We start from the raw sequence: 16,215 nt of genomic DNA, 5'->3' as shown, positions 1-16,215 counted from the left end.
CTGATATGGTCACAAACACACAAAACACTCATTCTCTTAATTGAAAAAGCTCATATCTCATGCATGGCTTGATTACAACGACCAAGATTGGATTTTTATGACATTACACAACTAATTACACTCAAAGGGGTTGATCATAGTCTCTGGAGCTCAATATCTCATAAAGTCTCCAACTTTTGGGACAAAAACCCTAAAATTCTCTACTATGATGCACCAAACAAAAGAGTGCGAGAGCTTGAAGCTTTATACCTCTATGTGAAGCTCCCAACACAGATATTCTCAAATCCAAGGGCCTGGACTCTCACTCCTTCTTCTCCAAAGCTTCTTCTTCACTTCAAGAACACACAAAGACTCTAAAAGGCTCTCAAATGCACTCAGACGCTCACAAGCTCTAAGAACGAAGGTTTAGGGTACAAGAGGGTTTGTTGTCTAAGAATGGTGGCCAGGAATGAGGCCATCATATCCTTTATATAGGGGACTCACCCTAAATTAGGGTTTTCACTCTGGGCCTAGTACGCCCAGCGTACTAGGTGGCTTCCGCGTCAAATGCACGCATATGAGTACGCTGAGCGTACACTCGCGTACGCCCCACGTACTCATTCACCACCTTTTCTCAATAAAGGGCTAAAATGGACAAGTACTCAAAAGGTCAAGGTTTACAAGGTATACCTGAACTTGGGATGTTACAATTCTCCCCCACTAGAATCAGACTTCTCCCTCGAAGTCATGCTCTGGAAATAAATCTGGATACTGCTCTCGCATCTCGGACTCCGGCTCCCAAGTGCACTGTAACATACACGTTCAGTTATCGTGTTATGTAATTTTAAAAGTGAATAATATTATGAAATATTATGTGATATTGAGTATTGAGTTCTAACGGATAGTTTTTACTAGAATTAAAGTAAAACTATGTTTACAATCATTCAGAATGTTTTGGAAGTCTTATGAGATTCCGAACAAAAGGCAAATATCGAAATTTAACGAAAATATAAAATTTGAAATAAGTAAAATTTTATTATTGAAAGTTGTAAAGAATCTCGTTAGAAACATTTAGGCGAAAATCTCATCGAAATCCGAGTTATAACGAAGAAGTTATGACCAATCGAAGATCTCATCGAAACCGGCACGGCGCCGAATGACGTAAAAAGTGAGTTTTTGATAAACTATTTTTTAGCCTTGTTGATCTAAATAAAAGTCGTAGTATTTTTTAAACCGATAATTTTCATAAAAAGAACGTCAAAATCTGATTTCGTATGAGGAAGTTATGATTTTTCTAAGTTTCGGAATAGGAGTAGACAACTAAAAACTCGAAATAAAGATCGAGCGATATTTAGCCGACACAACCTAAGCGAGAATCGAACGTCTCGTCAATAGTAGTACAACGGTAAAAAGACTGAAGAAAACGGACGTCGGGTGAAGAAGTTATGAATTTTTAACGCATTTTCCTGTCACGGTCTGTTAAAAATAATAATATTAAAAATAATGTGAAAATTAGCCGACGGAGTCTAAACGAAAGTTGTAGAGAATAATTTTACCTACGTGTGCATATAAAGAATGTCAAAAATAGATCCCGTATGCGAAAGTTACGGATTTTAGAAGTTTGGGACACAAAATTCGAGAAAAATGCTAAAACCGAGGAATTTCGCATGGCTCAAGTTCGGCCACGTCACCTCGCCCGCGGAGCTGCCCCGTGTCCGATACCGGTGAGTCATCCTAGGCCAGTTGTCCGACCCGTGTCGCCACCCCTCGCATCCGAAGCGTGGTCCAACCAGCGACCAACGCGCGTAGCGTCCGAAGCTCCTGTGTCCGACACGTGCCCAACGTTGTGGCGCGTCCGAGGCTTGACGCGTGTCTTCGCATGCGAGCCGCCACCTGCCCCCTTCCTCCCTCTGGATCCGAGCCTCGCATCTGCTTCCGTGTGGAGCCCTCTCAGCCGCTGATCTTCGGTCTCGAACCCTATAAAAGGGGGGGTTGCTAGATCTCCTGGTTTTGGTTAGAAATTCTTACACTTTTCACCTCTAAACCCGATTTCAAGCAACTTTTAATCCCCCGAAGCCCTGGGATCATACCAAACACCTAAAATACATTCTGAAGTGCCCAAAGACCCCGAGAAATTTATCTTTTCAGTTTGAAGCTCAACCCTCGCAGGGCCCGGTTTTCATCGAAGAAAGCTAATTATAGAAACGAAGTGTTGCACAAATTACTATTTTAACCCCCGATTAATTCACGGTGAGTTCAATATATAGGAATAATTGTATGTTATGTGTTATATGTGCTATGTGCTTTTATGTTGTTATTATTTCTGCTATTTATGATAGCAAAGCTATACTTTTGACCATGTGATCAGTGAAAGGACTTAGATTCACGGTGGTACTGGTATGTAGCCTCTGGCCATGTAGAGCATGTCTCGTAAGAGAATGACTTCTATTCTATGTCATTGACAAAAGGTTAGACAGGACTGAAAGCCTGAAATCTACCAAAATGTTTAATCAGAAAGTGTATGTCTTCTGTGCCATTTGGGCCGAAGCTTTATTGATGTATATCAAGTATGGAAATTTTTATGTCTCATTGATTTTATATCTTTGAATCAAGTCATTGATTGATATGGAAAGTTTGTCACATGATTCACATATGCCTTTGTTGTTCCTTGTTCCTCTTTACTTCTGCCATATTGAAGTATATATATGGCATAACATTATATTGTATCTATTATTGAACTCACTAAGCGTCACTGCTTACCCCTCTCAATGTTTAACAAATTGCAGGAGATAAGTAACCAGTATAATCGTATACTGTTGGAAGATTTGGAATAGTTTGAAATTATTGTATTTTGTACTCATGTATGTATAAATTATAATATCCTGGGAAGTTATGTAATATATAACACTTTGTAATAGTCGGTTTGTATCCAGTCTTATGTAAACAAGTTATCAATGTAAAATATTGTTTTTATGAATATGCAAGTAGCATGTTTTGGAGTAACAATTGTCAAATCTGAAAGTGTGGGTCTTTCAATCATGGTATCAGAGCGGTGGTTTAAGTGAACTAAATTCCACGGATTAGTATTTAGACTTAAACCAAGGTTGCAGAAATCGCTCGACGGTAGCTCGACGGTGGACTGGGGTTAAGGGATTAATCGGTCTCGACGGGGATTAATCGGAGACCATTATTTATTAATAAAAAATTAAATATATCCTAAGCAAATAACCATAAAAAAAGTCATAACTAGCATTTAAACATTTAAGTCATAATCCATCATATTACAAGTCCAAAATAAGTTTAATAGTAATAGAAACACACATTTTCATATATTTAAATGTCCATATTCTTTTAATCTTCAAGTTCTTCCACTATTTTAACTCCATCCGACTCATATTCATCTTCTTCAAACAATTGCTCCTCATTGTCAGATTCAAAATTTTCATCAAAAAGTTCTCTCGGTGTAGAACTTTTACGGGGTACTTGATTATTATTAGTCCCAAGAGCTTCATCAATTGTTTCCATCACTGATTCGGGGTCAACTTCATATCCATCACCGTCATCTTCATCTATCATCCATTCTTGAGCTGCATGAGAATCATTTGCTAAAAGCACTTCTAAAGTCCTATCTTTTCTCTTTTTGGTTTTTTCCATTAGATTAGCATTGAATTGAACATAAACAATATTGTTCAATCTATTTGTCTCCAATCTATTACATTTCTTTGTATGTACCTATAAAAGTAGACATAAAAAAAGGTTAAAAACGTTCTTCATATTTAAAAATTACAACTTTATAACTAACCGCTTCAAACGTGCTCCAATTTCTTTCACAACCCGATGAACTACCACTACAAGAAAAACGCGATTTTGCTAGGGAAGGTTGATATGGAACGTATTTTCGTTGTTAATCTGCAATGGATCGTGCTATGGAATGTCGTTCCATAGTAATGTTGCTACCACATTGTCTACGGATTTTATTTCTAATAGCGAGAGTGGGAGTTGCTAGGGAAAATGCTACCGACTCCATATATGTTGGTATTATGCTACCGATAGTTCTATGGAACAAAAATTCGTAGCAATTTTCCAATGATATTTGTTACCAAATCACTTTCCGTTGTACTGCTGCTATGGAATTCATCATCGTGGTTAATATGTAACGGAGTTTGTGACGGAAACCAATTCCATAGTTGAATTGCTATGGAAGTACCATTCGTAGGTATTTGCTAGGAAATTCTGCTATGGAATATGATTTCGTTTGCTTGTTTTGCTATGGAACAAAACGCGTAGCTAATTTGTGACGGCATTTATTGGGATGTTGTATGCTTAATTAATTTTGTTATACTATGGATGAATTATTATTATGATCATTGGAGTTTGTAAGATATGGTTTGAATGAAATGTTTTTGAATTGGTAATATGTGGCATAAACTAATGGCTAAAAAATGTAAAAAATGAATAGATATTGGTGGCAAGCAGACTCGAACTTAAGCTTATGCTAGAAAAGGGCGCGGTTAAGCCAGTTGTGCTAATCAAGTTGTGTATAATTTATTGAAAACATAGTATTATAATGAATAATTAACAACGAATTCATTACAAAGTTATTTTTAATTACATTAACCGGGCATGTTAAAGTATATATAATCTATGTAGATTATTTTCCTTGATAATGAATTCATTACAAACTTATTTTAAATTACATTAAGTATACTTCATCACAAAAATAACATGGGTTTTACAAATACTTCATCCTACTCAAACAACATAGCAAGAAAAAATGACTAAAATGTCCTTTTAACAGAATGATGTAAACACAAAAAAACATCCCGGGGCGAAGCCTGGGCTTTCTTCCTAGTTTACATTTATGTGTTGATATTAAACCAAATTACAAATTAACTTCATCGCAAAAAACATTAAACACACAAAAACATCTAGTCATTATCTTCTTCCTCCTCTTGATCCTCTTCTTCTTCATTGCTCGATGTACTATACTCATAACTACCCTCGCTGTTAGGAATACCATCATTGTCGTCCTCATGAATTTCACCTTCTTCATCAATATTATTTTCATTATCTGAACCGTTGCTTGACATTTCGTGATCATCATCATGATTGTCTGTATCATCTAGACTTGGTATAATGATTTCATTTGATTCAACTTCATCTTCTTGGAAAGCAACGTCTTTCTGAGGATGATTTCCATCGGTCCAACCACGAGGTTTAACTTTAAATACAACACACCAGTCCGAGTTTTTTGTTTTCGAACTTGGGTAGGGAATGTAACACACTTGAGTGGCTTGCATGGCTAAAACAAATGGCTCGAACTTGTTGTATTTTCTTTTGACGTTTATCTCGACCAAGTTATATTGTTTGTGAACCTTAACTCCTATGTTAGGTGTTGGATCGTACCAATGACATTTAAACAAAACCGTGGTTTTAATTGGGTAACTAGGGTAATCGACTTCTAAAATTTCCTCTACCTTACCATAATAATCACCTCCTTGGCTACTAACACACAATCCGCTATTGGTTGTTGATTTGTTCAGACTATGAGCTTCTGTGTGAAACTTGTAACCATTGACAAAGTATACACTATATAATTTCACTTTTTTGAATGGCATTTTGGAAAGGTCAGATATATACTTGTTGTTTATCGGGATCTTACGTGCCTATATGAAAAATGGTAAAACACTTAATTAGAGTTAATTATAACTATAACAGAAAATAATAAATTTTAAAAAAATACAAAAATAACACCCACATAGTTTTGAAACCATAATGCAAAGTTCTTCTCAACTTCAGCTGCAAGGACCTGTTCATCCATATCCCCCATAAGTTCATTCAAATGTTCTTCAAATATTCTGTATATCAACATTTCAATAACATTTTAAAGTAACTATGAATGTAATAAACAAAATCATGCATGTAAATGTTATTCGATCATAGCAATTACACACCAAATGATTATTATAATTAAAAGTGATGTACGAACTTGATGTAATGCTTGATCTTATCTTCGTTAAGGAGTATGTAAGTTTGGGCAGCATGCACTTCCTCATCAGACATCATTCTAATCGTGAATCTTCCATAATGACGCCCAAGATATGAAAATATATCTAACATGTCGTTGTTAGCATCCACTTGCTCATCTCCTCCTCCATCATCATTTTGAGGAAACTTTCTATTACATGTGGGGACACCAGTCTCGAAATAATGAGAGCAAAATATTGATGCTTCACGTAGCAAATACACGTTAACAACGGACCCTTCCACTCGAGCTTTATTTTTCACTTCTTTTTTCAACTGATTTAGATACCTATAGTGAAGATTATTTAAATTAGCTTACAAAAATAGCAACATACATTACGATGTACCATACAAACCTTTCAAATGGATACATCCACCGATATTGGACAGGACCGGCTATCTTCGCTTCGTATCGCAAATGTATTGGTAAATGTTCCATGGAGTTAAAAATACCAGGGACAAAGATGGTCTCTAATTTACATAATATTATTGGGATCTCGGTTTCAATCCTTTCCATGTCTTTTTTTGTGATTGATGTTGTTGTTAATGTTTTGAAGAAAATACTCAACTCTGTTAATGCTTCCCACACTTGTTGTGGCAACATCTCATGAAATGCAATTGGCATCAATCTTTGCATAAAAACATGACAATCGTGGCTTTTCATTCCGAACAGTCTACACCCTGTTAAATCAACACACCTCCCCAAATTAGAAACATAACCATCGGGGAAACACAATTTCTCCACCCATTGGCATATGGCTTTCTTTTGATTCTTGTCCAGAGTGTAGTATGCTCTTTCATTATCTTCGACTCCTTTTCTCTTCCTACAATAGAGCTTCAGATCTCTTCTGGCTGCTACATTGTCTTTCGTCTTCCCCTTGACATCCATTACAGTGTAATAAAAGTTTTCAAATACATTTTTAACAATATGCATAACATCAAAATTATGTCTAATGAGGTTTGTTTTCCAATATGGAAAATCCCAAAATATGCTTTTCTTTTTCCAACCATGATCGCCACATCTTTTGTTTACATCATCAGCATCTAGTTCAGTCACTTTTACCAAACCTAATTGTTCAATCTCCCTTAAAGTTTGTTCACCATCCTTACTTGGAGGAGGACCTTCTATCACTTTACGATTCTTTTTGAACTTATTTTTATCCTTTCTATATGGGTGATTTACCTGTAGAAATCTTCTATACCAGTCAAACCATGACATCTTATTACCATTCTCTAGTCTGAATGCTTGTGTATGTTTCCCATAGTGTGGACATGCTAGCTTACCTGCTGTAGACCATCCGGACAACATTGCATATGCTGGAAAATCGCTTATTGTCCACATCAAAGCTGCTCTTAGATGGAAATTTTGTTTTAAAGATATATCATATGTTACTACGCCTTCTTCCCATAATTGCTCCAACTCTGCAACAACTGGTTGCAAAAATACATCTATTTTATGCTTAGGGTCTGACGGTCCTAACACAAGTGCGGTCAAAAAGATGTAAGGCTCTTTCATGCACATAGAAGGTGGCAAATTATAAGGTGTTATAATAATAGGCCAAGATGAATATTGTTTTCCAAATGCTCCATGTGGTGCAAACCCATCTGTACTTAGGCCTAATCTTATGTTACGTACTTCTGCTGCAAATGAAGGATGACTTTTGTCAAAGTGATTCCAAGCTTCTGAATCGGATGGATGACACATTACTCCAGCATCATATCCATGATTCTCGGAGTGCCATCGCATGGAAGCGGCTGTGGCTTCTGAAGCATACAGTCTCTTCAACCTTGGAGTCAAAGGAAAGTAATGCATTTTCTTGAAGGATACGCGAGAACATCTGGCCAATTTTTTTGACCGTTTGTACCTATCTGCATTGCAGAATTCGCACCGATAAAGATCTTTGTCTTGCCTCCAATATATCATACATCCAGATCTACAGCAGTCAATCATCTCCACAGGCAAACCTAGTGCTTGTATTAACTTTTTGCTCTCGTATAAACTACCTACCATATTATTCTCCTCTGGTAACACATCATTTATCAACTGGCAGATAGCATCATAACTTTGCTCAGGTATGCGATACTCTGATTTTATATTCAATAGTCTAGCTACAGCAGATAGTTACTTTTTTACATCCTGGCCACAATTATTTATCGGCTGCATCTAGCATATCAAAGAATTTTTTATCTAGTTCATTTGGCTCCTCTTCAGGATCACTATTATTTAAATCAGGAGCCATTGCATCTATGACCATATCTCTATAAGAACATGCACCTTCACTAAAAATTGTCTTTGAATTATTCCCCCCCTAAAAACGTATTGTCATCATCAATTGATTTTTCCCCATGTTTATCCCAACACCAATATTCCTCAACAAAACCAACCTTGTACAAATGAGTCTTAACAGTATCAACTTCTCTATATGGTATGTTACGACATTTTATGCATGGGCATTTGATTTTATCTTCGTCCATGAACCTATGTTGACTAGTAGCAAAATCTATAAATTTTTTCACTCCTTGTACGAAAACATGCGATATACAACTACTACTATCTTTTCTTTCATACATCCACTTTCTACTTGGATTGTTCATTGTCTTAAATCTGTAAAGTATAAATGTAAATAACACAATATTAATTGTATGTTCATTAATGTTGATTTGAATTCATATATGACATTTGAATTAAATATATAGTTATCATACAAACATCACAAAGGTACCTTCACAACGACTCGTTTCGCTAAGCTAATGACCGAATGATGAACAAATCTTCAAAGTTTTCTAATTTGAATGGTTGAACAACTTTTGTAACTGGATAATAGCTTAGAATATTAATAGAATGCTTTAATTGAAATCGACACTTGCAGAACACATATTCAAACAGAGTGTGTATCGATTACGGAACCTTCGACAACCCTAGATTTCAATGTGTTGGATGGATACTAGGTCATATTATTGGGTCGATATTATTCAATAACATGTTAAAACCCATGTAGTATACGGGTAATTATAAATTTAAATAACATTCATAATAAAAATAAATATAGATCTACTTAAAATATAAATTCTATATATATATATATATATATATATATATATATATATATATATATATAACATTTTCCTTAATAACGACTTGATTAAACAAATTTTTTTATTTCCATAACAAAAGTAACATATATATGCATACATATCAAAAGTAACACCAAAATACACATACAATATGCATCACTAATTGTGTGAATCAAACAACTATCTTATATATAACTACTCTAAACTAATGTCAAACATCCTAGAAAACTTCACAAAAACTGCATCCCACAAACAAATTTCACAATTCAACAACCAACTGTATTGATTCATAAAATCTATTACATAACTGCTCATAGAAGGATGCTTTGCACAAATTCTATGTAAGCCATGGAATGTTATCTACTTTGACTTCCTTACCAAGTGGTTTTGAACCTTGTTACAGGTATGCCTTAGATTCCAACTTCTTCTAGTATTAACGTAGGCATTATTTAACATGATCAGAGCTTCTTGCTTCCTTTCAATGCCTTCGGCCATCAACATCATTCCCGGAACAAAGATCGCATCCAACTGCCCCTGATCGGCTGTATTTTGAAGCAACTGTTGCCATGCTATTTCTTCCCCTAACGTAAAATACTTCGCCTGACATACAAATAAGTAATCATATAATTTTAAAAATACAAATATAGAAAACTAATTAAATTCGCAATTATCCGATTGCTTAAAAAAATTACCATTCCATCGTTGAAGAGTACGTGTGGGTTGTTCAACATTCTGCATCTGCTTATGACTTCATACTGTCGAATACTAAAGGGACGACGAAACCGTAGTCGATTCGTGTCTATTATTTTATATATTGTGTCTGATGTTACAGAATCTCTAAAGAGTTTGCAACTGTAATTCACACAAATCAACAAAGTTAATCTATTAACCACTAAATTAAATATGTATATAAGTATAATATAAGTAATACACATTATACTTACACTAACTGGCACTTAAAAGCATCGATTGGTGAATTTCCTCCAACCGTAAGCACTATTTTTTCGATCAAGTGCGATGTTAGAGCAGTAATGCTTGTTCCTCGTTGTCTTGTTTGCATTCTTTCTGATGAACAACTCGCTGCCATTATGTTGAACTGCGTCGAATGTATTCAAATTAGATAACAACAACGAGTTTAGGGTTTATTGATAACGTGCCAGAATTTTGACTGTTGGGGATGGAATTTAGATGATCAATCGCCGATAAACTGAATCGACGACTTGACTCTAACTACAAATTATGACGCCTAAATATGTAGACTGTGAATTGACATAATTGCCCTTTAAGTAATTAACAAAGATTACTACGTAAATGGTTAGGGTATTTTTGTAAATACCTACGGGCATTTTTGTAAATAAATTAACAGTTTAAATTTAAAAAGATGAAGTTAAATAAAATTATTAATTAAATATAGAGAGACATATGTCATCCATATGTCATCCATAAGCAACTACCATGTTGACCAATGACCCATATATCATCCATAAGCAACTACCATGTTGACCAATGACTCATATGTCATCCATATGTCATCCATAAGCAACTACCATGTTGACCAATGACCCATATGTCATCCATGGACACCATAAGCAACTACCATGTTGACCAATGACCCATATGTCATCCATGGACACCATAAGCAACTACCATGTTGACCAATGACCCATATGTCGTCCATATGTCATCCATAAGCAACTACCATGTTGACCAATGACCCATATGTCATCCATGGACACCATAAGCAACTACCATGTTGACCAATGACCCATATGTCATCCATAAGCAACTACCATGTTGACCAATGAGCCATATGTCATCCATGGACACCATAAGCAACTACCACGTTGACCAATGACCCATATGTCATCCATATGTCATCCATAAGCAACTACCATGTTGACCAATGACCCATATGTCATCCATGGACACCATAAGCAACTACCATGTTGACCAATGACCCATATGTCATCCATAAGCAACTACCATGTTGACCAATGACCCATATGTCATCCATATGTCATCCATAAGCAACTACCATGTTGACCAATGACCCATACGTCATCCATGGACACCATAAGCAACTACCATGTTGACCAATGACCCATATGTCATCCATAAGCAATTACCATGTTGACCAATGACCCATATGTCACCCATGGACACCATAAGCAACTACCACGTTGACCAATGACCCATATGTCATCCATATGTCATCGATAAGCAACTACCATGTTGACCAATGACCCATATGTCATCTATGGACACCATAAGCAACTACCATGTTGACCAATGACCCATATGTCATCCATGGACACCATAAGCAACTACCATGTTGACCAATGACCCATATGTCATCCATAAGCAACTACCATGTTGCCTAATGACCCATATGTCATCCATGGACACCATAAGCAACTACCATGTTGACCAATGACCCATATGTCATCTATAAGTCATCCATAAGCAACTACCATGTTGACCAATGACCCATATGTCATCCATAAGCAACTACCATGTTGACCAATGACCCATATGTCATCCATGGACACCATAAGCAACTACCATGTTGACCAATGACCCATATGTCATCCATAAGCAAGTACCATGTTGACCAATGACCCATATGTCATCCCTAAGCAACTACCATGTTGACCAATGACCCATATGTCATCTATGGACACCATAAGCAACTACCATGTTGACCAATGACCCATATGTGATCCATGGACACCATAAGAAACTACCATGTTGACCAATGACCCATATGTCATCCATAAGCAACTACCATGTTGACCAATGACCCATATGTCATCCATGGACACCATAAGCAACTATTATGTTGACCAACGACCCATATGTCATCCATATGTCATACATATGTCATCCATACGCAACTACCATGTTGACCAATGACCCATATGTCATCCATATGTCATCCTAAGCAACTACCATGTTGACCAATGAACCATATGTCATCCATAGACACCATAAGCAACTACCATGTTGACCAATGACCCATATGTCATCCATAAGCAACTACCATATTGACCAATGACCCATATGTCATCCATATGTCATCCATAAGCAACTACCATGTTGACCAAGGACCCATATGTCATCCATATGTCATTCATAAGCGACTACCATGTTGACCAATGACCCATATGTCATCCGTAAGCAACTACCATGTTGACCAATGACCCATATGTCATCCATGGACACCATAAGCAACTACCATGAGTAGAAAAATAAAAATATTTATATTATCATTCAGAATTTATAAATATTAATAGATATATATGTTTTAAAATAATGATTATATTAAAAAGTTATTAATTATATGATAAAAATAATAATAAATATTATAAAATAAAAATTATATAATAAAAAATTTTATTTATTAAAATTTTTTCCTAAATTTAAGATAGATAAATTTTTATAAATTTTGATATTCCCTCCTATATTTTTAAAATATATCGGTGTTCCCTCCTTCGTAAACGAAAATCACCAAAAAAAAATTTAAAAACATCGCTTCCCTAAATCTATCCCTATAGAACGATCAAGAGAGGGCAAAACAAAGAGAAACAAATAAAGATATGTGTGTGTGTGTGTGTTTTCTCTGCGATAGGGAGAAACGAACAGCACACACACTGTGTGTGTTCGATTGACTGAATCAGAGATATCACATATATGAACACGAAGAGAGTTGGAGAGTAGGAGCAGGGCTGTTCGGGAAGGTGATACAAATGCGGTTGGGGGAGGTGTCAGATGTGGTACTCACGAAGGCGCTGGTCATCAATGACTGAGATTGATGCTAGATATTGATGGGTTTTATACAAACAATCCTATGTGTGCATGCAACCCTAGAGTTGGATCTATGTTTTCACTATTAGTTATACAACTTTATGAACACAAAAAGAAACCTGGCATGCTAGTACTATTTTCGAAATCCACATAGAAGAATAGAATACATACCTTTTGTTGTTATATAGTAATAACAACTAGTTCCTTGAATTTCCTTAGCTCTTGAAAGCAAGTACCACAAGTGTAGTACCTCTAATGGCTCACAAACACACTAGGTGAAAGGATGAATATGGGAGAGATGAGAGAAGGGTATCTTGCCCTAAAATTCGTCCCTTTTAGGGTTTCCCAAGGCTTGGACGAATTCTAGTGCCTTAGGGTGCTATTTATACTGGAGGCTAGCTAGGGTTTCAAGGTGGAAACCCTAATCCCTTAGCTTAGGGCCTAAGCAAGTCCATAGACTCCTTTCCTTAAGCCCTTGGACGAAAACTCCTAGATCCTTCTAGGATTTTCGTTCAAGCCTTAATAAAGGTGATCCAATAGCCCAAAGTCTCAACTATCAAATAATTACAAAACAGCCCCTGTACTTTTAATTAGTTCCTTTAATCCCAAAATTAATTCCTAATTAATTTCTGATTAAATACTAATTAATAATATGATTCCAAATTAATATATTATTCATATAATATAATAAATAAATCATATTTATGCCCTAATCAACCTCTCTCCTCAACTGTCATCCTGTCTAGTCACCCGTGTGAAGGCAACCCAAAAGGACCATGCTCACAATCGGGTCAAGTACATACCAAAATAGTTATGGACTTAGACACTAATCCAACAGTCTCCCACTTGGATAAGTCTAATAACTATTCTGCGTATGACTTCAGAACCTGATCAGCAATCGTAGCTTCCAAAAGCCGCTGTCAACTCTGATCTTATCAGATACGTGTGTCCTTTAGATAAGGGATCATATATTCCTCCATTCTACAAGATATCATATAGACATGAGACATGGATTGAAATCATTCTCTCAGTCTATGTGTCGTTTCCCGATTTCTGATTTATGACGACTGACTAATTGAACAAATCAAATCAGTCATGTCCCGGCCGAGCACTTTCCTTTGTCATCACTAAATCATCGAGGGGCCCACAGATATCACTTTTATCCCACCTTGGGTAAAAGGAATGGATAAACTTTGACTCAAATGCTTGCTTGCACCTACTAATCGAATCACACACAACAATAAGTTTTATAACACCAAGTTATTGGTGTGTTTACTTATCATCAATGTGAAACCGACCAGCAAATAACAACTCACATGTCTCGGTTTCAAGAATATACAATGTTATCGTCTCACCAATCACTCGTGATAAAACCATGAAGTGATTCAAGTGAGCGTGGGTTTAATCCAATACTTTAATCTTATCAAAGCACTCATGAACTCTGCAGCAAACTTGTGCTATGTCTAAACACTTTAGACAATCTACAGACAGATTCATGACAGTCTTCCTTCATACCTACTTCCAACGTATGACCAACTGTGGAGCTTCGAATAACCTAGTTATTCTGGAAGTCAAAACATGAAAATGAAACGCAATAATAATATTAATCCTATATGGTCCCAAAACTTTTTGAGCGTAAATAAAAACACTTTTATTTAAACACCATATTGATTACTCATTATTCATTGCTTACTGTTTCAGAAAATCAACTTATTACTCGAATTATAACCACAATTGTCCCATGCTCCAAGCATACACACTTTGGTTTCCTATGGTCCATACTTTGTGAAATAGATCAATTGAAAACTTTTCCAATGAAACTCATTTCACAATCCCCAATCCTTATTATTAGTATAAGAATACCAAATTCTTGCCACTTTTAGAATATGTCAGATTCTAACATTTTATGCAATGATTCTTTCGTAATGTCATAGCACAAAAGTCATCAAGACCCTGCTAATGAAATTACAAGGTATTCTATCGGAAATTGTTACAAGACAATTCCATAGACGTGAAGTCTCACATTCAAAGTACATTCCTTTGAACATGCTTCTCACATAAAAGTTTCTAATCTAGACATATTTCTTAATGTCCAACTCCCATTAATGGAAACATTTCCATATTTGCCATATGACAACTCATTCTTAATAGAATCTTATCTATTCATAATAATGTCAATATAGTCCATCCAGTACTATACTTCCAACTACTCACAAGCGACAAATCCTCAGTGAACCTCAGATCGTCCTTTGATAGTTGTTTAATTATTTTAGTCAAAACCAGTTCTAGTCCCTTTTCCCTCTTAATGCCCTAGGCATTTGGAAAATTTTAGAATGGTCAAATATTATAGCATATGCAATCGATCCTATACCCGAAGCGTATTGGACACGATGCATAATGTCTCACATAAAGACATGATACTTCATCATCCTTCTGCCATAATATTTTATGTGCCCTGTTCCCACAATTCGAACTATGAAGAGGGATGCCGCAATCATAATCGAATTTTGAGAATGCACTATGTATCCTTGACTAAATTTATTAATATTTCTCGATCTAAGCTTTAGAATTTTGAAACGAAGTATAATATTCTCTCCCTTAATTATAGCAAAACAATTTTTCAACCCTTGCAACTTTGCAAAATGAATCTTTGTTTTCTATAATTAATATTGCTAACTTGCAATATTTACCATAATAATCATGCTCCCACTAACATGGCGATTATTTTCTTACCAGCATAACACTTATGCTCCCACTAGCTTTGACATGTATTTAGAAAACAATTGAACTTCTAGAAAACAATGCTTATTGAATTCCTTAAGTTCATATTTCTAATACCTAATGCTTTGATAAGCCTTTATCTAAGCTTTTTAAGCTCATACACCTTTGCCATAGATAGCTCACATGTGTGTCTAAACAATTCAGAATTTATGTTACTAAGTCCCAAATATTCAGATCAATTTCCAAATCTCACAATTCGAACTACGAAAAGGGATGCCGTAATCATAATCGAATTTGAGAATACAATTTTCACAATTGCTATCTTCTTAAAATCTCTCTTAGTGAAAGCATTTCATCACAATCATTTTCATGAAGGAGGAAAACCTTATGACACTTAGATTTTATGATGTATGTGTTCCTATCCATGTGAATTTGTCAAAACGAAAGTTTGCGACAAATCCAAAACCATATGGACTGAGCTTGTTCAATCTTGATTTATTGCCTCATGGTAACATGAATGCCCACCATGTCTTCCAAGCAACTCACCCTTTCATATCAATGTACTTTCCATTGATCAAGGTGCTTTGTCTTTATGCATTCAAATGAGAACTC

At 35.7% G+C, this 16,215-nt stretch overlaps 1 protein-coding gene across 1 annotated transcript; it reads right to left on the bottom strand.

Moving 5' to 3' along the window:
• Positions 1-4,907: 4,907 nt before the first annotated feature.
• LOC145112883 (uncharacterized) lies at positions 4,908-8,014 on the bottom strand. The gene is made up of 4 exons (XM_079049001.1): positions 6,360-8,014; positions 5,969-6,292; positions 5,738-5,837; positions 4,908-5,645 (listed from the first exon to the last, which is right to left on the bottom strand). Exons 1-4 carry the CDS (start codon positions 8,012-8,014, stop codon positions 4,908-4,910), a joined length of 2,817 nt encoding a protein of 938 aa, XP_078905127.1.
• Positions 8,015-16,215: the final 8,201 nt, after the last annotated feature.

This window comes from Lactuca virosa, chromosome 5, assembly GCF_052849685.1.
Source record: "Lactuca virosa cultivar CGN04683 chromosome 5, Lactuca_virosa_CGN04683_v6, whole genome shotgun sequence".
In the NCBI taxonomy this organism is placed as follows: domain Eukaryota; kingdom Viridiplantae; phylum Streptophyta; class Magnoliopsida; order Asterales; family Asteraceae; genus Lactuca; species Lactuca virosa.
Note: the sequence above shows the minus strand (reverse complement) of the source record. Positions and strands in the feature narration are given on the sequence as shown.

What these genes read in the sequence shown, in the direction of transcription:
- LOC145112883 (XM_079049001.1), bottom strand. Translation starts at nt 8,014, where the DNA reads ATGGTAGGTAGTTTATACGAGAGCAAAAAGTTAATACAAGCACTAGGT. An exon ending in TGGATGTATCCATTTGAAAG is followed by an intron (nt 6,293 to 6,359) that starts GTTTGTATGGTA and finishes TCTTCACTATAG; the next exon opens with GTATCTAAATCAGTTGAAAA. An exon ending in CATTATGGTTTCAAAACTAT is followed by an intron (nt 5,646 to 5,737) that starts GTGGGTGTTATT and finishes TTTTTCATATAG; the next exon opens with GCACGTAAGATCCCGATAAA.